At 39.3% G+C, this 23,384-nt stretch overlaps 1 protein-coding gene across 16 annotated transcripts in view; it reads right to left on the reverse strand.

Annotated features, from left to right (window-relative positions):
- Positions 1-12,588, reverse strand: part of RBM26 (RNA binding motif protein 26) — an 84,934-nt gene extending 72,346 nt beyond the window's left edge. For all 16 annotated transcript variants that reach the window (XM_081215178.1, XM_081215177.1, XM_081215174.1 and 13 more), the window contains exon 1: positions 12,421-12,588. In XM_081215178.1, coding sequence (XP_081071304.1) covers positions 12,421-12,491 — 71 coding nt within the window. In that variant the 5' untranslated portion in view covers positions 12,492-12,588. The remainder of the gene's footprint in view (positions 1-12,420) is intronic.
- Between the last annotated feature and the right edge of the window lie 10,796 nt (positions 12,589-23,384).

A 23,384-nucleotide genomic window follows, 5' to 3' on the forward strand; every position in this document is an offset into this window, starting at 1 on the left:
ATTCTGGATACCTGCCTGTGCTTTACCTCCAGGCTCCAAGTTTTTGAAACTAAAAGAAAAATATAAAACCAATGACATAAGAAAGAGGGAAAGGCCAGCAAACTAAATTCAAAGTAGGAAAAAAGGAAATAATAAAAATATAATATTGAAACAGAAAACAATCAACAAAGCTAATACTGTTCTTGGAAATGATGAATAAAATTGATAAACTTAGCAAAACTGGTCAAGAAAATAAAAGAGTAGTATTACCAATGTCAGGTATAATTTTTAAAAGGGGAGGGGGAGCACCACAATAGATTGTAGTCATTATAAGAATAGTAAGGCAACAACAGAAGCAACTCTATGTCAATAAATCTGGCAACTTAAGAGAAAAATCCTTGAAAAACGTAAATTACCAAAAGTGACACAAGAAGAAACAGAATACCTAAATAGACCTATACCTATTAAAGAAACTGATTTTGCAATAAAAAATCCATTGCACAACAAAATCTTCAGTTTCAGTTGGCTTCATCAGTGAAGTCTACCAAACATTTTAAAGAAATAATAAAATGCAGATAGCCCTCATAAACAAAAACAAAACTTCTTAACAAAATATTAGCAAATCAAATCCAGTAATACGTATAAAAACGATAATACATCATGACCAAGCAGGGTTTATCTTACCAATGCAAGGCTGGCTTAACATTTGAAAACCAATCCATGTAATACACAATATTAACAGAAAAAGAGAGAAAACCCCTATGATAATCTCAATAAATGTAGACAAAAGAATTTGACAAATTCAATACCTTTTCGTGACAAAAACACTCTGCAAAGTAAGAATAAAAGAGAATTTCGTCAATCTGGTATTTAAAAGGCAGTTATAAAAAAAATCTAGCACTGGGGACTTCCCTGGTAGTCCAGTGGTAAAGAATCTGCCTTCCAATGCAGGGGACACAGGTTCGATCCCTGGTTGGGGAACTAAGACCCCACATGCTGCAGGGCAACTAAGCCCGCACACCACAACTACTGAGCTCGCATGCCACAACTAGAGAGCCTATGCGCCCTGGAGCCCGCACAACTCAACTAGAGAGAGAAAACCCACATGCCACAACTAGAGAGAAGCCCGTGCACCAAAACAAAAGATCCCGCATGCCTCAACAAAGATCCCGTGTGCTGCAACTAAGACCCGACACGGCCAAAAAAAAAATCTAGCACTAACATCAGTTAATACTGAAACATTAAGTCTCTTTCCCCTAAGACTGAGACAAAACAATAAGGTCCACTCTTACCACTTCAATTTAACTTGTACTGTCTGTCGTTCCTAACCAGTTCAGTAAGAAATGAAGGCATAAAAAATCAGAAAGTAAAAGTGTCATTAATCACAGATGACATGACTGGTAAAAGAAACTCCAAAGAATCTATAAAATAGCTACTATAACTAATAAGTGTACTTAGAAAGTTGCAGAATAAGGTCAATATGCAAACATCAATCATATTTCTATAAATAACAAAGAAAATTGAAAAATTAAATTTTAAAATGATTTTATAAAACATCACATACCCAGTAAAAAAAAATCTAACAAAAGATTTACAAGGACTCCACACGGAGAGCTACAAAACATTGCCATGAGAAATTAAGCTTGAATAAATGGAGAGATTGCCACATTCATGAACTGGAAGACTAAATATTATGAAGATGTTCTTTCTTCTAAAATTTATCTCTACATTCAACACAACCCCTGTCAACAATCACTCAGGCTTTCTTGCAGAAACTGAAAGGCTGATTCTCATCTTTATAGGGAAATGCCAAGAATCTAGCATAACTCAATCTTTTAAAAGGACAAACTAGGAGGACTTACATAACCTGATTTTAAAACTTATTATAAAGGCAGTTGGCTTTAGACAGTGTGGTATAAGCATCACAATAAATAAATATCACTGGACGAAGACAGAGTCCAGAAATAGACTCATATATAGTTAATCATCAACCAACATGCCAAGTATCATTGGACCAAGACAGAATCCAGAAATAGACTTATACATACACTTAATTATCAACCAACGTGCCAAGTCATCCAATGGGAAAAGGAAAGTCTTTTTAGGAACCATTTCTGGAAAACTTAATATACTTATTAAAGAAAAAAAAGGAGCCATTTAGCCCTATCTCATTCCACATGCATTTTTGTTTGTTTGTTTTTCGTTTCTCGACTCCAAACAGCCTTGAGCCAGGGCAGCCAGTGCTTGTACGGGAGAGTCCTTCTGAGTGCCTCAGAACGAAATGAGCTTTGGCAGCTGCTGGGGACTCAGAGAAGAGGCTGCTTCTGGCCAGGGTCAACCTGCCACAGGAATAGACTACTGGGCTGGCTCACCAAAACTGATACCAAACGCAAGTTTGTTTGACTGAGAGACGCACAGTTAGGCCAAACAAACCAAAATGTCGGAGTCTGGCACTGAGAAACGATTACTGCAGGGCCAAGTAAGAACAGGTGGCTTGTGCTCGAAAAACCCAAACTCCTCCATATGCATTTTTTTAAAATTCATTTGAGATGAACAGATCTAAACATAAAACCAAGAGGCAGAAAATTTCTAGAACACAGAATATCTTTATGATGTTGGAGGAGATAAAGGCTTCTTAGACACAAAGAGCACTAACCATAAAAGAAAAATAAATTGGACTTAACAAAAATTAAAAATTTCTGCTCACGAAATGACATCATTATACAATAGTCCCCCCTTATCCATGGGGGAAATATGTTTCAAGACACCCACTGGTGCGGGGGGCGGGTGTGAAACCAGTGAAACCACAAATACACCCTATATACACTACATTTTTTCCCATACAGACATACCGATGATAAAGTTTAATATATAAATTAGTCACAGTAAGAGATTAACAACAATAATAAAATAGAACAATTATAACAATATACTGTAATAAATGTTATGTGAGTGTAGTCTCTCCCTCCTCCTTTCAAAATACTTTAGTACAAATTGAATGCCTTTTCCATCTTAAGCATTTATCACACACTGTTGCTGCAACTTTTTTGCAGTTTAAAGTGTGACAGCAAAACCAGAAAGAATTTTTTCCTTCTTCACAATTTCACAGAAGATTCATTCTTACTGTAAATTTCAGTAACTTCAGTACTGAATTTTTTCTTTCCTTATTAAGTTGAGAATTTTCACCTTTTTGCTTAAAGGAAGCACTTTATGGCTTCTCTTTGGTATATCCACACTGCCAGCGTCACTACTCTCGCGTGTTGCGGTCATTGTTAAGTAAAATAAGGGTTACTTGAACACAAGTGCTGCAAAACCATGAGAGCCGACCTGATAACCAGGACAGCTACTAAGTGACTAACAGGTGGGATATGCTGGACAAAGGAATAATTCACATCTCGGGCAGGACAGTGCAAGATTTCATCATGCTACTCAGAACAGCATGCAATTTAAAACTTATAAATTGTTTACTTCTGGAATTTTCCATTTAATATTTTCAAAACACAGCTCATCACAGGTAACTGAAACCACAGAAAGCAAAAGCACAGATAAGGGGGGACTACTGTATAAAAGTCACAGGGTGGGGAAAAAGTCTGCAGTACATGTATTGTATATGAATAAAGAGCTCCTGTAAGTCAACAATAAAAGACAGCCCAATTTTAAAAATAAGCAAGACTTAGATACTTTACAAAAGATATGTTAGTCAATAAGCACATGGAAAGGTCCTCAATAGCATCAGTCATCAGGAAAATGCAAATTAAAACCATAAAGAGAATTAAACTGTCAGTCCAAAAAAGGAAAGATGCCATTTTATACTCACTCTAAAGCTTTAAAAACAAACAAACAAAAAAAACCTTGACAATACTAAATATTGCTGAGGATATGGAGCAACTGGAACTCTCATAAATCACAGGTAGCAACAATTAGGCAGTTTCTTATAATAGAAAACATACATCTATCTACCCTATGATCTAGCAAATATCCTCCTAGATATTTACCCCCAAAAAATATTTCCACAAAGACTTGAATAAGAATATTCATAGCAGCCACATTCATAATGCCAAAGTTAGAAAGTAGATGCCTTTGTTGGAGGGGGAAAGAAAAACCCAGAAAGAGGCACAAGAGAATTTTCCAGAGAATGTTCTAGATTCTGTTTTATACGGTGATTACATAGGCGTATATAACTGTCAAAATTTATGCAACTGGGCTTCCCTGGTGGCGTTGTGGTTGAGAATCTGCCTGCCAATGCAGGGGACACAGGTTCGAGCCCTGGTCTGGGAAGATCCCACATGCCACGGAGCAACTAGGCCCATGAGCCACAACTACTGAGCCTGCGCGTCTGGAGCCTGTGCTCCCAACAAGAGAGGCCATGATAGTGAGAGGCCCGCGCACCGCGATGAAGAGTGGCCCCCGCTTGCCTTAACTAGAGAAAGCCCTCGCACAGAAACGAAGACCCAACACAGCCAAAAATAAATTAAATTAATAAATTAATTTAAAGAACTTTTTAATTAAAAAATAAAAAAGAAACTTCCAAAAAAAAAACCTTATGCAACTAATGTTTATGTTAAGTATAAACTGACACATGATAGATATATACACCATAGTACTATTTGTTCAGTAAATCAATAAAGGCTGGTTAAATAAATTATGGTACACCCATTACATTAAAGTGCCATGCAACCATTAAAAAGGGGGCAAGTCTCTTATGTATTATATTGAATGACCTCCAAGTATGATACCAGTTATATAAAAAAAGAGAAAATATATATATAAACATATTTGCTTGTACATAGGCAAAATATCGCAGTGAGAACCAATGAGTAACATATCTCCAACATACTCCACTGTTTCATACACACACAAAATACTAAATGTAACCCCAAGTTAAAAATAAACTTTACCTATTTCAGAAGTTACTATCTGTAAACTGAAAAGGATTTTTCCACAGAAACAAGGTGGTAGGAGGGTAGTGAGTAAGTCTAGTAGGAAGCATTTACCATCCACTCGTTTCACTCATTCTCTATTCTCTGGGACTAAGGAAACAGGAGGAAGAAAACAAATTCCTAGAAGCCTACATTTAGCTCAAGTTTGAGTTAGTCATTCTCAATATGTACACACCAAACACTGGAATATCTTATTTTCCATTTTGTTCATAATACTATCCCTATATCTTGATTTATGCATGTAAAATAATTCATTTGAAAAGAACTGTAAGCCAAAGAAAAGGAATTGCTAAAACAGACAGAAAATGCTAAATGCATTTTAGCTACTCATCACTCAGATGGAAAACCCAACTAAGGTTGCAGCAGTAAAATGTGGTAATGAAGGTCGTGAAAAATATTTTAGCCAATAATTAATTATAGAAAAACTCTTCTACCAGCTGTAAAATTCATCAGACTAGAATTACCATACATAATTTTTTGTGCAGCTCCATGGAGGTGCACAGTCTTGCATATAGCAGCATTCACTAATACTTTAATGAGTAAATGTTAATACTCTTCAGTATCCTTTCCCCCTTAAAAAAATCACTTAAGTTTTAGTTAATTTGAAAGTGCTGAAAAGTAAAAATAAAGCAAAACAGACCCTGAGATTAGTAAATCTTCAAATTGCTCACTTATCTGCTTCTCTGAAATAAAAGTTTTACACAAATGCCTCTTCTCTCTTAAGTCATGGGTGCACAAGATAGAAATTTCAACTAATGCATTTGAAACTCAGATGCACACCCCACACATGGCATTGTGCTGGGTGCTCACACAGAACAGGAGAACACTTAACCTTAAGATTTGGAGTTTACTTTCAAGGACCTTAGACTCTAACAGTAACCTTAAAACAAGTAAGAATTAACTACTGAACAAGTTTGCAAGTGATGAGTACAAACTAGAGCTAGGAGAGGAGGGTCATGGAGCAGAGTCACTGCTTCCAACTGGACAGATGATAAATGGCTTTCTGGAAGAACTGGAATCACACTTGACCTTTGATTTCAACACCGGAGAAAGGAATGCACAACAAAGCTCTGGAATAGAAATGTCTTGTTTTTAATCCTGTCTCTATCATTTATAAGCTATGAATGAAGTGTATTACTTAATCTTCCTACGAGTCAACTTCTTCATCCTTAAAATTGGTATAACAGAACCTAGCTCACATACAATGAATGCACAAGGATTAGCAAATAGCACTCAATGAATGTTACCTTCTACTTAAAGTTGGGGGGAATAGGACTGTATGACCAATGTGATAGAGAATCAGAATGAAAAGTTCAATTTTGCTGAAATTAAGACTTACATAAAAAGTAGGAAGATATAAACTGGAAAGATAATTTGAAACAGACATTAGAGTTCTGAAAACCAAGTTAAAAAGTATGCAATTAATTACTTAAGAGTCCTGAAGATTCTGATCTAACAATAGGATATAAACAAGTTGAGCATCCAGGCCAGAAGAACTGGAAGAGAGAAAAAGACTGGAGATAGGGAGGCCTGTTAGGAAACAAACTGCAATGGTTTAGATAAGGAGTAAAGAGTCCCCTACTGAGCACTGTCATTAGTAAGAATTATTAAAAGAGACAGAACCCAATGACCAACTTGAAAGGGAGAAAAGAAATGAAGGGAGGAGAAGCCAAAAAAATGAAACTACAAGCCCAGATAATTTGAAGAAATGAAATGGAAATAAGTGAACATTTTATTTTCAGAAACATACAGTAGTTTGAAGTTCAGATGAGAGGATCAGGTACAGAGCTAGCAATGGGAGTTAAGAGCTTAAAACTTTGAAGTGGTTAAGCCTAAACATAATTGTGTGAAAAATAAATGCATACAGGTACTCTTGGAAAAGCTCTAAAATTCAAATGCAAATGTGTATATGCAATATCCTGGGGAAAACAGTCTTTAATCAAACTTTCAAAGCATCTACAACACACCCACAAAGTTTTTAAAAACCACAGGCACGTATTACAATAGAAACCATCCATAAGAATGAATGTGAATGAGGGAGCAGGAGTAGAATGATTAAGAAAAAAAAGTCTTGGGAAGAGAACTAAAAATAACACAATTCAAAGGCAAGAAAAAGAACTTAAGGAGATAGGACTGATTTGAGAAGAGAACCAAAATATTATGGATCCAAGACATGAGAAGTTTAAAATAAAAAAAGGCAGCTATCAACACTGTCTAATGTTATACACAGAGATCAAAGAATTAAAATTTATACAAAGTATTTACATCTAATAAACAAATTCATTGGTAACATTGATGTAAGCAATTTTGGTTGAATACAAGTGGCAAGAAACTATATTGTAAGGCATTAAGAAGTAAATGGCTGGGGCAAATGAGTGAAAAATTAAAGGCTGACTACTGTTTCAAGAGTTAACAGTGACAGGAAAAGAAAGCTAGCATGAAAGGGACTAGAAGTATCATTTAATTTTTTGTTTTATTTTTTGCTATTGTTGCTAAGCTTTTCTTCCTTAAGGAATGGGAGACTGACTCTGTGCCCAAAGGAGTCTGTAGAAAAGAAAAGATCAAGGGAGGGAAACAGGTATAAAGTTCAGAAATAAAAAGATCACCTTTCAGCTCTTCCTGCAAAACTGGAACAAAAATAAATTTGAATGTGGTAAGAAAGGTTTAATAACAAGTGTGGGTGAAGAGGAAAAGACTACAAAAACCCTAGGTTTCTTTCTTAAACTCTAAAGCACTGATAACCATGATGCTTTAGAACTTTGTTCCTTTACAATAGCAGCTACTACTCCAAAAATGTAATAGTAAAAGTGTATATACACACCCAGAGAGTAATAGGAAAGAATACACTGTATTGTGCTGTAGTAAATTAAGAACAAGGCTCCAGAGTCAAAAACTTGAGTTTAAATCACTGTTTAGTCACATGTAAAAGCTGTGACTCTGGGCAAGTATCTCAACTTCATGCTTTAGTGCCTCGGGGTCATCACTTGCAAAATGGAGGTAACAGTACTTACCTCACAGAACTTGAAATACAAAACTTTAACAATGTGTACAAATGTTAATGGTAGCAATAATAGTAATGTAACCTATTTGTGTTTAATCAACCCGGTATTTAAGAAAGGAGGGAAGGGCTAGGCTCTTTAAAATATGTCTCATTTAATCCTTTCAACTACAGAAAGAACAAGTATAATTCTCTCTATCACACCAACAAGGAAAAGGGAGGTTCATTTGCCTAGATTACTCAGTTAATAAGTGGCAGAGCTGAGATGTGAACACTGGTTTATGTGGACACAAAAATGTTTTCTTTCCACTACACAATGCTACCTCCACAGCACTACATAGTAGCAGGAGCACAAAACTAGGCATTTTGTTCTTTACTACTAAACTCAACAAAATCTGGGCACATCATTAAGTCCATCTGTCTCTCAATTTTATTTTCTGAAAAATTAACGGGTTTGATTAGATCTTGAGGTTTCCCTTAAACTAAAAATAATCCATGATTTTATTAAATCACCACATTTAGTGATGTGTAAACTCAGAAAAAGTTTTAAAATACAGCAGAAAACCTCTTCTGTTTAAAAAAACAAAAAAACATCGAAAGAAGATAGCTTAATTTTTTTCCAGGACTGCACATTATGAAAAAGAAATCAATGTTAAAGGGAAGACCAACATCTAATTTTATTATTAGCATGCATGACTAAGCAAATGTTTGGGAGAACAAAAACATCAAGTACTTCACGATGACAATTTTAACACCTATATTTTCAATAAATTATGAAAAAAAACTCAGAATCTTGATATACCTACAGACCTTATAATCAAATAAAATACAGATTTACCAACTTTTACTTCATGTTGAAACTGCAACCAGGTTGACTTTTTTTTTTTTTCTTAATGTCCATCTGAAAACTTTCCTCCCCTAAAACCCTTCACTGGCTTCCCACTACCCTTCAATGACATCCCAAATCCTTAAAATGACTCAACAGTCCCGTGCGATCTGGCTCCTCTCTCTGGAGCTATCCACTGGCTCTTTTTTCAGTTTCTTTCAATTCCTCCAAGACACCTCTTTTTCCCTTTATTTTAGGGCCTTCATACCATCTGCCCTCCAAAATCTTGCTGTCACAACTCTCTATTACCATCTTTTTGCCCCAGCAAACTGCTCTTTATCCATCCCGGCTGAGATGAAATATTATCATGCCAGGAAAGCCTTTCTTGACCTCCCAGACATATATTCTGACAGCATTCTGGATTTATAACACTCACTAGTCTTATGGTTATTTGTTCACCATCTGTCTTCCGTGCTAAGCGGTAAACAATATGAAGATGGTCATTTCATGTCGTGTGTCCTACTATTTCCCCAATATCTAACACAGTGCTTAGCACAGAGTAGACTAAGTGCTCAATAAATATGTGCTGAATTAATACATTTAAACTACGAGGCAAGTCCAAAACCATCAGATACTTTACTAGCACAAATAGCTAAAAAGTTCTATACACGTTTCAAGTTCTGTCTTATCCTTGGTCCTTCATATGGTCCTGCCTCAAATAGGTGCTATATGGCAATTATGAAGTAAAGCAAAAAAAATCTCTTTAGACAACAAATACGTCTTCAAGTTTCACAAAACCAAGGTTAGAAACCATAGGTCTTAAATAACTGGAATCAGCTTTAAAAGTCATCTAAAAGAATTCACCTGAAATGCAATTAAAGGGACAGGAACTTGGATAAGGGCTCATTTTTACCACAGTAGTGTACATTATAAAAGGACCAATCCCAGCTCCTATCACTGTCTAGGTTCTACAAGTAGTGCTTTTTATTCCAGCAGTAATGACTGCACTGCTACAGTCATCTGAGTAGGCTATATGATACCCGAAGATGCTTTATTAAAACTCAAGAAAAATTACAAGCAACGTAGCTATAATCTTCAATTAGTGGGGGAAAAAAAAGGTAATGGTAATAAATCTGATAAGTAATTTGAGAACTGAATGCTTAAAAAAGGGAATGCTATTTTTTTTTTTTTTTTTTTTTTTTTGCTGTACGCGGGCCTCTCACTGTTGTGGCCTCTCCCGTTGCGGAGCACAGGCTCCGGACGCGCAGGCTCAGCGGCCATGGCTCACGGGCCCAGCCGCTCCGCAGCATGTGGGATCCTCCCGGACCGGGGCACGAACCTGTGTCCCCTGCATCGGCAGGCGGACTCTCAACCACTGCGCCACCAGAGAAGCCCCGGGAATGCTATTTTAACTCAAAACATTCTTCTAAGTTTTCTGTTCACCTAACACTTATTGAGTGCTAATTACAAACCAGGCAGTGTTCAAAGATTTTTTAAATACATACTCATTATTTTCCCCATTTTAGACATGAGGAAGGAGGCACTGAGCTAAGTAACTTACCTAGTATCACACAGCTGGTAAGTGGCAGAGGCAGAATTCAAAGGCAGCCATTCTGGCTCCAGAGTTCTCCCTCTCAACCACTATGACTACACTCCTGCCTACTCTCTCTCTCCAATCCACTTAAACAGGGCTTCTATCCACACCCTCCTACTCCAGTGAAACTTTTCACGAAGTTCACCAATGAACTTCTACCTTGCCAAACCTAAGGGCCACTAACCTGCCTCCACCTTTTTCATCCATTATGCAGCATCCCATCAAGTTGACAACCCTCCTCTTTTGTCATACATTTGTTTCATTAGTGACATGTATCCCAATTTTCTTCCTACTTCAGACGTGGACTCTCTTCGCTTCCCTATCTACACATTCTTCCTCAGAAACTTCCCAGTCTCATGGCTTTAAACACTATCTGCATGACTCCAAATATTTCTAGTCCTGGCCTGAGTTCTAGACTCATACCCACCTACTTATTTGACATCTCACTTACATATATAATATCTTACACTTAATGATCAAAACCAACCAACCTACTCTTCTCCCCTCAACCTGTTCTCTCCAAGCCTTCTCTACCAACACGGATTCAGTTGCTTAGGCTAACTTCTTAGTTATCACCCTTGACTTCCCCTTCCCTTATCTCTCACACTCAATCGATCAGCAACTTCTACCAGATCTATTCATTAAACATATTTAGTTCTGTCTCCACTATCACTCTAATGCAAACTATCTACAGCTCTGCCTACAACGTCCTTCGGAATGGTCTCCTTACTTCTCTTCTTGACCCCTTAACCTCCACAAAGCAGGGAGAGTTAAAACACAATCAAATCAATCCCTGCCTGCTTTAAATCATCTAATGTCTTCCCATTATAGTTTAAATTAAAACCTAGCTCTTGACCACAGCCTAGAAGACCCTACATGACTTGGCCCCTGCCTACTTCTCAAACTTCACAACCTCCCATCCTCTCCCCCATCACAAGGTTCCCTGCAGCCACAACTGCCTGCTTTCTCTTCCAGGATCACCCCGTGATCATCTCCACTAGAGAGCCTTTGCACTTGCTGTTCCTTCTGTAAGGAGCATTCTCTCTCCAGACTTTTACACAGATAGTTCCTTCTGCTCCTTAGGTGTTGCTCAAATGTCACCTCCTCTGAGAGGCCTTCTAGTCACTCTTTTACATGATCCGCTACTGTTACAATCGTCATTACTCTTATTACCTGAAATTAGCTTATTTACTTGTTTATTATGTCTTACTGATTTTGGAATTTAAAAACTCTAGCCCCGACCCTTCCACACTACATAGAAGGAGCCTAATAAATTTATTAAATGAGTGGATATTCCCCGTTGTATTTTAAGCTGTTTATTGTAAATCAACCAATTTTGATAAAACACTTGGCCCATATTTTGTGTGTATTAAAATATAAATCCTTAAAACACTCAATTTTTCCAACCTAATACATTTCAGCACCCTGAACCCCCTCAAACACATACACGCACAGAGTCCACCTACAGAAACCTACTTAAAACTGCTAAATAGTCCATATGGATAGATTGCATTTTCTTCCTCCAAGCTAACAAACGTGTAGGTGGGAAAGGGGAATTTTACTGGGCACCTTAGCACCTGTTACATCTTCAGTTAACAGAGGTGCTGATGAGCCAGACAGCACATGGGAGACATGGCCTTTCTTTCAGGGATTGTATGTAGGTAAAACGTGAGTGGCTGAGACGAGAACTGTTCTAATCCGTAATAAGGGCTATTCACCTCATTTAAAGAAACAAAAATAGTCTAGTGGACAGCGATTATGCTCGGATTCACCAGAAGAAACCGATCTGGGGGCCCTCGGCAAATACGAGTTGTGTGTGTAGGTTGTTGGGGTCGGTCTACAAATAACGGGAAAACAAGAGGAAGAGACATTGGTTTAAGAACCAACTCAGCGATAAGGTAAAGGTCAGCTCAGGCTCCCAGGCGTATTCTGAACCTGGGAACGAGAGTGGTAGAGGAGGAGAAAACAGAGCCCTGGGACCTGCGTTCACCGCTTCGGCCTCCACGGAAGGCACTTGAGGCAACCGTGAGTCCACCTATCTCCCACTTCCACCCCTGCAAAGAAATAGCCCCCGGATACTCACATGGGCTCGAGAGTCTTGCTGAGCCAGGACTTGAGGGCCTCGAAGTTTTCAATGATCATTTTAGAAACCATCCACGGCGGCCCAGAGGCCCGTCACACTAGTCCGCCCGCCCAGGTCACGGCCGCTACAGCCGCCGCTGCCCCCGCCCCCTCCTCCGCGCGCCGCCCGCGTGGGCCGCGGTGGGAGGCGCCGGTGGCAGGCTCCCGCGAGCCCCGATGGGCCAACAGCTCCGGGGGGACGGCTGCAGGCCGCGAGTCCACGGGGTGCCAGGAGCTCCCCCTCCCCGGACCCCGGCCCCGGCTGAGGCAGCAACGGTTTGCCCGGGCCCTCCCCCTTCTCTCCACCCCAGCGAATCTTCCTGGACCAGAGCGCGACACGCTCCTAGACGCGGGCTTTCTCTCAGCTTTGAGACCAGGTGCTGGTTGGCAACGCAGAAGAGGCAAAAGTAAAGAAAGCGAAGACGAAGGGCAGCTGAATGGGAACGGTTCGGGGGGTCTTCCCGGTTCCCAGCACCCCCAAGAAGATGGCTGCCGATAAATCTCGCGAGAATTGTTGAAATGTCGCGGTGACTCCCGGAGCCTGCTGGGAAGAGACGTAAGATCAGCGGAGAGCGCGCTAGGGAAGTGCGGCGAATTTTGCGTCTTTGCGTGGTTTGTGGCCCGTGAGCTTTTTCACGCCTTGATTCTCTTAAGGAATAAAGACTATTTTTTTTGCAAGGAGGGAAAGGCCGCTGATTTCAGAATCAGCGGGAACCCCAGCCCGTCCTCTGTAACTGACGGCGTGGCGCATCGGCTGGAACGACCGACGGGAGCGCTCCTCTAAGAGCGTCCACTCGGATGTGGCGGGATGCAGGCGACCTGGGGATTACAGGTGTGCTGCGCTGTGCTGCCTCCTCCGTTTACCCCAGGGTCCTGCAGTACTATATTCTGCATGTGCTGTGCTGTGGACAAGATTGGGAAGAACGGGCTGGTCTCATGTAACGCACTGAGACCGCCAGAGGCTTAGTTAAGTCTTGTCCAGAATTACTCGACTTCATGCATGGGCAGAGCACTAATGACCTAGGGATTCCTCCAACCCTTGACAGTTCTGAAATAGTTTCCAAACATCTGAAACTTTCGGACTTTTCCCCAGCTAGAAATAAGATAAGTGTTTGTGGGTTTTGTTTTGTTTTGTTTTTTGGGTTTTTTTTTAGTGTTTGTGTTTTTAATTCTCTCCGTTTAGAGCCGATTCAGCCCTAGATAGGGAAATTACATAATATCAAAAGAGAGCCTTCATATCAGCATCCTAAATAAAGTAACTTCCTTTCTCCTGGGTGGTCAAATAAGTTTGATTCCTGCCTCAGTTGTTCTATTTGCTATTATTTACTTCCATTAAGGTACTAGGTGGAATTTTACAAAAAGTCTAGTGCCTGTTAACTGTAATGAAATGAAAATAATTCACAATATAGACACTTAAAGTAGACCAATAAAAAGCTTTTTATGGCAGACACAGTGGTAGACCAAATTGTTAAGAACTCTGAGTTTATAATTTGCTAGAGTGAAGTGTCCTTAAGCAATAAGTGGAAAAGATTTGATAAAGTCAGAAAAGCTTGACATTTGTTTTAAAATATAACATATAAAGTAGTATGCAAATTAGAAACCTGCTACTGATTAACCAGGGTGTTGATTAACAAGTGATTTAGCTAAGTGAAATAAGCTGGATGCAAAAGGGCAACTATTCTGTGTTTCCACTTATGTGAGGTACCTAGAGTGGCCAAACCCCTAGAGACAGAAAAATAGAATTTTTATCAACTTGTTATCACTTAGTTGCCAGGGGCAAGAGGGGTAGGGGAGAATGGGGAGCTATTTTTTAATGAGTAAAGGATTTCAGTTTGGGATGATGAAAAAGTTCTAGAGATAGGCGGTGTTGATGGTTGCACAATAATGTGAGTGTTGTGAACTGTACACTTAAAAATGGTTAAAATGGTTAAAATGGGGGCTTCCCTGGTGGCGCAGTGGTTGAGAGTCCGCCTGCCGATGCAGGGGACACGGGTTCGTGCCCCGGTCTGGGAAGATCCCACATGCCGCGGAGCGGCTGGGCCCGTGAGCCACAGCCGCTGAGCCTGTGCTCCGCAACGGGAGAGGCCACAACAGTGAGAGACCCGCGTACCGCAAAAAAAAAAAAAAAAAAAAGGTTAAGATGGTAAATTTTTGTATATTTTGCCACAATAAAAAATGATTTATAAATTTAATATTGCTAGGGAAAATGTAAAATCCTACTTGTTTAGCCTGTCTGTTTAATAGCCTTGCCACAGACTGACTCCACCAGTTTTCAACCTCATCACCAACTGTTGGGTAACTCTGGCTCTCCACTCCAGCTAATCATCATTCTTCTGTTAAATGCTATATAATCCAGGGAAACAGATTTGCTCACCTTTCCCTCCTCCAAACATTTATTCACATCATTTCCACAGGGAATGCTTCCACTTACTTCTTTCTCTGGCTATTCAAACCTTGCCCATCCTTCTCTCTCAGTACCACTGCTACTGTATTTTTGAATCCTTCCTTATTTTTCCTAAACAATAGTAACAGGCTTTTAATTTCTCTGCCTCTTAGCTGCCCCCTTATCAGTTCATCTTCAGTTGCCTTCATCATCATTGCCTTTAATAGCAGTTATTGTAAAATTTGGATCTAATCATGTTAGTTCCCTGCTTAAAATCTTCATCAACTTCCACGTTGTCTTCAGGATAAAAATCTACATTCTTTTTTTTTTAAAGATGTTGGGGGTAGGAGTTTATTAATTAATTTATTTATTTTTGCTGTGTTGGGTCTTCATTTCTGTGCGAGGGCTTTCCCTAGTTGTGGCAAGCGGGGGCCACTCTTCATTGCGGTGCACGGGCCTCTCACTATCGCGGCCTCTCTTGTTGCGGAGCACAGGCTCCAGACGCGCAGGCTCAGTAGTTGTGGCTCACGGACCTAGTTGCTCCGCGGCATGTGGGATCCTCCCAGACCAGGGCTCGAACCCGTGTCCCCTGCATTAGCAGGCAGATTCTCAACCACTGCGCCACGAGGGAAGCCCTCAAAAAGTCTACATTCTTTAACATCTATAAAGGACCTTTTAAAATCAAACTCTTCCTATATGCCTTAGAAACTTCTTTCACTGCCTTTCAGCCTTCGCTTCAGCCACCCTGAACTATTTCATGCTCCTTTAAAGAGGTGTGTTCTCTCACTAAACTGATCCATTGCAAAATGTGTTTCCCTCCCTTGCACTTGAATCCTACCCATCCATTAAATTCAGTGCATACAGCATCACCTTTAGAAAACCATCCTTGACTTCCCTTCTCTAAAGCAGGAGTCCCTCTGAGGTTTTATCACATCAGCCTGTGCTTGCATCTATTATAACACTCATTGCTTTATTTTTGCAATTATCTGATTATCTGTTCATTAGTAGACTATGGTTTTGAATCTCCTGTTCCATGCACAGCCCCTGATATATACAGTCAATTCTCAATTTTTGGAATGATCAAATGAAGCCCTGCCACTTCCAGGAAATCTTCCCTGAACAACGTAGCTGATAGCAATCTCTTCCTCCTCTAAATCCTTAGTTACAATGTTTGTTATCACTCCACGACTAGTCATCAGTGCTCCCTAGCATGATTCTTTCTTAACTATTATCATTTATCCCTCATCGCTTCAGTGCTTCATCTTCTTTGGCTTTGTCTTCAGAAGTGATAATTAGCTAATGTGATAAGCAGTGCAACTAAGAAAAGACTAAAACAACCCGCATAGACTACTTTATGTATTCAATAACAAACATTTCAGAATGTCCATTATTAGGTTACCTCCTTAACATTTTCTAACATACCATGTTCCTTCAAAGCCCTGTGACTTTGTTAGCACTGTTCCTTTTGCCTGGAATTTTCCTTATTGCTCAAATACCAGATGCCCTAGGCAAAGGTTGTTGCCTCTGGGTTCTTACCTGTAGAATAGGAGTTAAAACGTCTTATTTAGTTTTTCATCTGTCTGTCTAACTAGACTATGAGTTCTTTAAGGACTAGGACTCAGGTTTATTCCTCTTTGTTCTTTCTGCACGTAGCACAGTGTGTGGAACTCAAAAATGTTTGTTGAAGAATATAAGAAGGAAGTAGAGGCAGGGGAAATATTTTCAATAGGCAAGTCATAATGATATATCTCCCTATAGGCCTACATCTCCTTATAGTTTACTTAGCTGCCCTGATTCTAGGAATATTCTCTAGAGTATATTAACTCCTCCTTAGGTTCTTCCAGTTCTCTCACCTAGCTGATGGAGACAATCTTATTACTCTCTGTGGTGCTTTGGGGGTCTTGATTAAACACTTAGCCTGTATTTCAGCATCACAAACATATTCTATATTTTTCTTCTATTTTATAGTCAGTACTCTGTCCCGAGAATCACGTTTAGGTCTTTAGTCTCTCTGGAATACATGCCTTTATTTGCTGTAAGGTGGGGATCTAGCCTATTTTTTCTCCAAAGAGCAGGCCAATTCTTCTCTATAATTCTACTGAACAGTCTCTCCCTTCCCCATTGATTTTCAATGCCACCTTTACCATATATTCATATTTCCATTTATGTATGGCTCTGGTTCTGACCTCTTTTTCAGTTGGTCTCTTTATCCATGATGATGCCAGTACCATGTTGTTTTTATTTACCATTGTCTTATAGACTGTCTTAATATGTAATAGTGAAAAATCCCTCCCCTTTGCTCTTGTCTTTCAAATTTGACTTAGCTAACTGTGAACCCTTGGTCTACTAAATACTTCCTAGAACAAGATTGTTGAGCTTAGCAAAAAAAAAAAAAAAAAAGGATCCTTTATTGAATTTATAGATTAATTTGGGTTGAATTGGCATCCTGTGTAGCAGTCACAGAGGTACTTTGCTCAGATCTACCTTCGAGAAAGGACTCACTGCCCAACTGCAAGGCATGTAGTTAGCTGACAGCCTTCAGTCATTAACTTCTTCTGGGTTCACCTCAGCTTCCAAGCTGAAGTTACACTATTTTCAGGGCTACCACTCTCTCCCATGCCCATCCTCAACTAAAGACTGAGTAAGGCATAGTATAAGGACCTAATGTCAACATTAGGATGACAGAGGCTTTTTCAGGCCTGCATGGCAGTCTGATGGCTCCCCCTGCCTAATCCTGCTTTCTCCCTTTCTCTTTCACAAGTGCTATCCTCCAGTAAACCTTTTGTACTTCTAACTCCACCTCAATATCTACTTCCCAGAGAACCTAACCTATGACACAAGTCATCTGATTCACTCTATTTTTATAAATATTTTTTAAATTATAGTTAATAAAATCTAAGCATCCCTTCTGGCCCAATTACTTCTTTGAAACCATCCCTAGCCACCTTCATTTAATATGATGTCCCTCAGGACATACATTCTAACAAACCTTTGACTTTCTATGGCCATCATTGATTTAGCCCCTATTGTTTTATTTTTTAATGCACATATACTTTATCCCCCGTGGCCTCTTTAGTACCTTGTTTCATCAGTTACTTCCTCACCTCATGTTTGCAACTCTTGCACTCTGTTGGGTCTTTCCAATTCATCATTCAACAAATGTTTACTAAAGGTCGGCTCTGTTTCAGATATACTACTACTTGCTGAGAATACAGTGATGGACAAACAAGGCATGGTATCTGCCCTATAGAGCTTATAGCCTAATTTAGAAAGGGAGACATTTAACGGAAAATCATATAGGAAAAAATTTTTAATTTTTATAATCAAATTTTTAAATTTTAATACAAATTATATTAGGTTTTATGAAAGAAAATAGAGAGAAATATGAACCATTATAACAATTTAGACTGGAAAGACTCAAGCATGGCTTCTCTTAGATTATAGTGTTTAAATGGTTAAGAAAGGGAGTAATGAGTAGAAGTTAGCCATGTGAAACAAAATAGAGACAGGAACATTCAAGGCAGACATAATAGCTTGTGGGATGTTCCAGAGGTAAGGAAGAGCTAGGCTCTTGAAGAAAGCCAGAGAGGTGGGAGGGTATCAAGTTAGGGGGAAACATGGCTGTAGGTCAAATTAGGTAAACAAGAGCCACATTAAGATTTTTGAACTAGATTTTATTTAAAATATGGTATACAACCATTGAAAAGTTTTTCAGTATGACAGGATGAATTAAAAACATGAACATATGTACATACTTCTTTTAAAAGAAAAAGCTTAATTAAATTTGGGAATTTTTAAATAAAAACAGAAGGGAGGCAAATCACTTTTAACATAATAATGCCAGGATTTTTATTTCGCTAGAAGTGAATCAAGAGCTGGACTTCCCTGGTGGCACAGTGGTTAAGAGTCTGCCCGCAAATGCAGGGGACATGGGTTCGAGCCCTGGTCAGGAAAAATCCCACATACCGCAGAGCGACTAAGCCCATGCACCACAACTACTGAGCCTGCGCTCTAGGGCCCGTGAGCTGCAACGAGAAGCATGCACGCTGCAACGAAGAGTAGCCCCCGCTTGCCACAACTAGAGAAAGCCCGCGCGCAGCAAAGAAGACCCAACGCAGACAAAAAAATAAATAAATTTATTTTTTTTAAAATGTGAATCAAGAACATGTTAATAAAGGGAAAACAGTTTTCTCATCTGAGACTAGGCACTGATGACTTGGAAAGAAAAATAATGCTTGCTGTGGTAAGGTATATCTTTAGGTAATTTAAGAGGAAACACTTCAGCAATTGCTGATAGTGTAAATAGGGATCAGAGGACATTCTATCATTTCCCCCTTAATAAGTTCAGAGCACTTCTAGTAAAAAAAAAAAGAGTCTGTGGGACAATCACCAGTTCTTCAGTGGGCACTCCATTTATACCTATAATTGCTTATAATGACTCCGTATAGCAGTACTTTTATAGAAGGGACCCAAAACAGTATAGAGTAAGAAGACTAGGAGTTGTGCTATTAATACCCTGAGCTCTTTATTTTATTCCACATAAGGAGAGGAAAATTAGTAAAAAAAAAAAAGAATGCTGTCCTATAAAAATATAGTGTGAGCCACATATGTAATTTTAAGTTTTCTAGTGGTTACTTTTTCAAAAAGTAAAAAAAAGGGAAATTAATTTTAATGATATATTTTGTCTAACTTATCCACAATATTTTCACTTCACTGGGCAATTAATATAAAAATAATTGAGATATTTTAGTTTGTTGTTGTTACTAAGTCTTTGAAATCTGGTGTGTATACTTATAGTTACAGGTCAACTCAATTCAGACAAGCTGCATCACAAATGCTCAATAGCCACACATTGCTAGTGGCTATGGTACTGGACAGTGCAGCTTTAGAACTTTAGAGGGTGCCTCATGTGGGCATTTAATTGTACCTGATGTCTGTTGTTTCAGTGTTATTGGTCGTTTTCCTGAGCTCAGGTTCTGCCCCCCATAAGAGTGGGCTTGAATTTCAAAAGCCCTAATTAAGGTTCTACATCGTTACTTTTGTAATAGACAGTTTTGTCCTAAGGCTACTAAGGAAATAAGAACAAAATGTAGAGGTGAACCTTCTTCAAAAGACTGTTTATTCCTTCCCTCTCTTCTATTAGCCATAGTAGTATTAGCCGTAAGAAAGGGAGGGAGAGGATAGGGTATACATAGTTTTCTTCTGATTCTTGGCTTGAAGAGAAGACAAAGACATCTCCACAATAAATATTTGTTCTTTCCGAAAGCAATGGCATGACATGATATGACAGAGTCCCCAGAGAAGCTTTCTAGGTATCACATGCATATACCACTGTAAAGACCTCCTTCTCATGGAAGACCGAAGGGAAGTTTGTGAATCTGCTCTGGTCTCTCTTGGTTTCCTCGAGCTCTTTTTCCTTACAGTAGCTAGGGAGACATCATATGTAGCATAAAAGATGGTCCCCAGGAATCTTGGCTCTCAGTCTAAGCTGTCGGACTCACTTAGGTTATGGCTTTTGTTCTCCAACGTTCATTCCTTCAACAAATATATACTGAGAACCTACTGTGTGGCTGTGAACTGCCCTAGGCCCTGGAGATACAGATGTAAGCAAGACAGACAAGGTCTTTGCCTTCATGGAACTTGTATTCTAGCCAGTCTGTTAGGCCCCCCAGGGATCTTTTTGTTTTCTGGGTCTCCCTACCTTAATATATATATTTTTTTAATGCTTTTTGTTATGGAAAAATTTTAATGTATCCAAAAGCAGAAAAAAGTATAATCTTTCCTGTCATCCAGTTTTAACAGTAATCAACTCCTGGTCAATTTTATTTCACTGACACTCCATCTTCTCTCCTTAGCCCGTTTTAAATTATTTTGACAGATTATCACATCATTTCACTGACAGATGACTTTAATAATATTACATATTTGATTCCTCTGGAAACTGAGATTCACACCTATCATCATCTGTGGCAGTTTATATAGGAGACTTTGTAAATGTGTGTGTTTGTATGAATATGAAATATATGTATACATGCAACATATAGATATATGCATATATATCTTCAAACTCCATCCAATCATTTTTTAATAACTTTATTTGTTTTGTTTTTTTTTTTTGCTTCATTGGGTCTTCGTTGCTGCATGTGGGCTTTCTCTAGTTGTGGCGAGCGGGGGCTACTCTTCGTTGCGGTGCGTGGGCTTCTCATCACGGTGGCTTCTCTTGTTGTGGAGCACGGGCTTTAGGCACGCGGGCTTCAGTAGCTGTGGCACGTGGGCTCAGTAGTTGTGGCTTAGGGGCTCTAGAGCTCAGGCTCAGTTGTTGCGGCGCACGGGCTTAGTTGCTCCGCGGCATGTGGGATCTTCCAGGACCAGGGCTCGAACCTGTGTCCCCTGCATTGACAGGCAGATTCTTAACCACTGCGCCACCAGGGAAGCCCCATTATTATCTACTGAGTCTTCCTCTTAAGTACATCTAGAATCTACTCATTGTCATTCAACCTAGACTATACACTCCAGCAAAGAAATCCATAAAATCCCATTCTAATCATACTACTTAAAACCCTTTATTGACTCCCCATTTCTCAGGCTGAAGAACAAATTTATTAACAAAAATACCTAACTGAAATTTAGTGTGTTTTATGATATTAAGCACTGTGCTAAGCGCTTTATATTTATTATGTTAATCATCACAGCTTAGCATTTCCATTTTACTGTTGAGGAAATTAAGGCTTTGAGTTGCCCAGTCATATAAAGTGAGTGCCCAAGCATGGCAGAGATTGAACCCAGGTCAGTAGACAACAAAGACCACATCTTTTAACTACATCTTTACTAGAACTTTCATTAAGTGGTGCTTGCCTAGTTCTCCAGCTTTATCTCTTACTTCATTACCTTTCACACTCTACAGTGCTGCCACACCAAAGTATTTGTAGTTCCCTAAAGAAACACTAGTGCATGATGCCACAGACAAACTTATATATGCTGAAGTGCCAAAGCAGGACCATGAGTATATTGTTCAGAGAATTCAAGATTTCTTTTAAAGTATTAAACTACACAAGATGAGAAAAACCAGAAGGACTTTCCTACATGTATTTTATTTCATTTTATTTATTTATTTATTTTTAAATTTTTTTAATTATTTTTTTTGCGGTATGCGGGCCTCTCACCGTTGTGGCCTCTCCCGCTGCAGAGCACAGGCTCCGGACGCGCAGGCTCAGCAGCCATGGCTCACGGCCCCAGCTGCTCCGCGGCATGTGGGATCTTCCCGGGCCGGGACACGAACCCGTGTCCCCTGCATCAGCAGGCGGACTCTCAACCACTGTGCCACCAGGGAAGCCTTATTTATTTATTTTTAAAACATCTTTATTGGAGTATAATTGCTTTACAATGGTGTGTTAGTTTCTGCTTTATAACAAAGTGAATGAGCTATACATATACATATATCCCCCTATCTCCTCCCTCTTGCATCTCCCTCCCACCCTCCCTATCCCACCCCTCTAGGTGGACACAAAGTGCCACACTGACCTCCCTGTGCTATGTGGCTGCTTCCCACTAGCTATCTATTTTACATTTGGTAGTGTATATATATATCCATGCCACTCCCTCACTTCGTCCCAGCTTACCCTTCCAGCTCCCGGTGTCCTCAAGTCCATTCTCTATGTCTGTATCTTTATTCCTGTCCTGCCCCTAGGTTTTTCAGAGGCATTTTTTCTTTTAAATTCCATATATATATATCAGCATATGGTATTTGTATTTTTCTTTCTGACTTACTTCACTCTGTATGACAGACTCTAGGTCCATCCACCTCACTACAAATAACTCAATTTTGTTTCTTTTTATGGCTGAGTAATATTCCATTGTATATATGTGCCACATCTTCTTTATCCATTCATCTGTCCATGGACACTTAGGTTGCTTCCACATTCATCACAGGTATAATTCATTAAAGTTAAGATGAGGTCATACTGAAATAATTTGTTAATATGGTGTATCACATTCATTGATTTGCGTATATTGAAGAATCCTTGCATTCCTGGAATAAACCCCACTTGATCATGTTGTATGATCCTTTTAATGTGCTGTTGGATTCTGTTTGCTAGTATTTTGTTGAGGATTTTTGCATCTATGTTCATCAGTGATATTGGCCTGTAGTTTTCTTTCTTTGTGACATCTTTGTCTGGTTTTGGTATCAGAGTGATGGTGGCCTCGTAGAATGAGTTTGGGAGTGTTCCTCCCTCTGCTATATTTTGGAAGAGCTTGAGAAGGATAGGTGTTAGCTCTTCCCTAAAGGTTTGATAGAATTCGCCTGTGAAGCCATCTGGTCCTGGGCTTTTGTTTGTTGGAAGATTTTTAATCACAGTTCCAATTTCAGTGCTTGTGATTGGTCTGTTCATATTTTCTATTTCTTCCTGGTTCGGTCTCAGAAGGTTGTGCATTTCTTTTTTTTTTTTTTTAACTTTTTTTGTTGTTGTTGTTGTTTTTGCGTTACGCGGGCCTCTCACTGTTGTGGCCTCTCCCATTGCGGAGCACAGGCTCCGGACGTGCAG

Source organism: Mesoplodon bidens, assembly GCF_964165515.1.
Source record: "Mesoplodon bidens genome assembly, chromosome: 17".
Lineage (NCBI taxonomy): Eukaryota > Metazoa > Chordata > Mammalia > Artiodactyla > Ziphiidae > Mesoplodon > Mesoplodon bidens.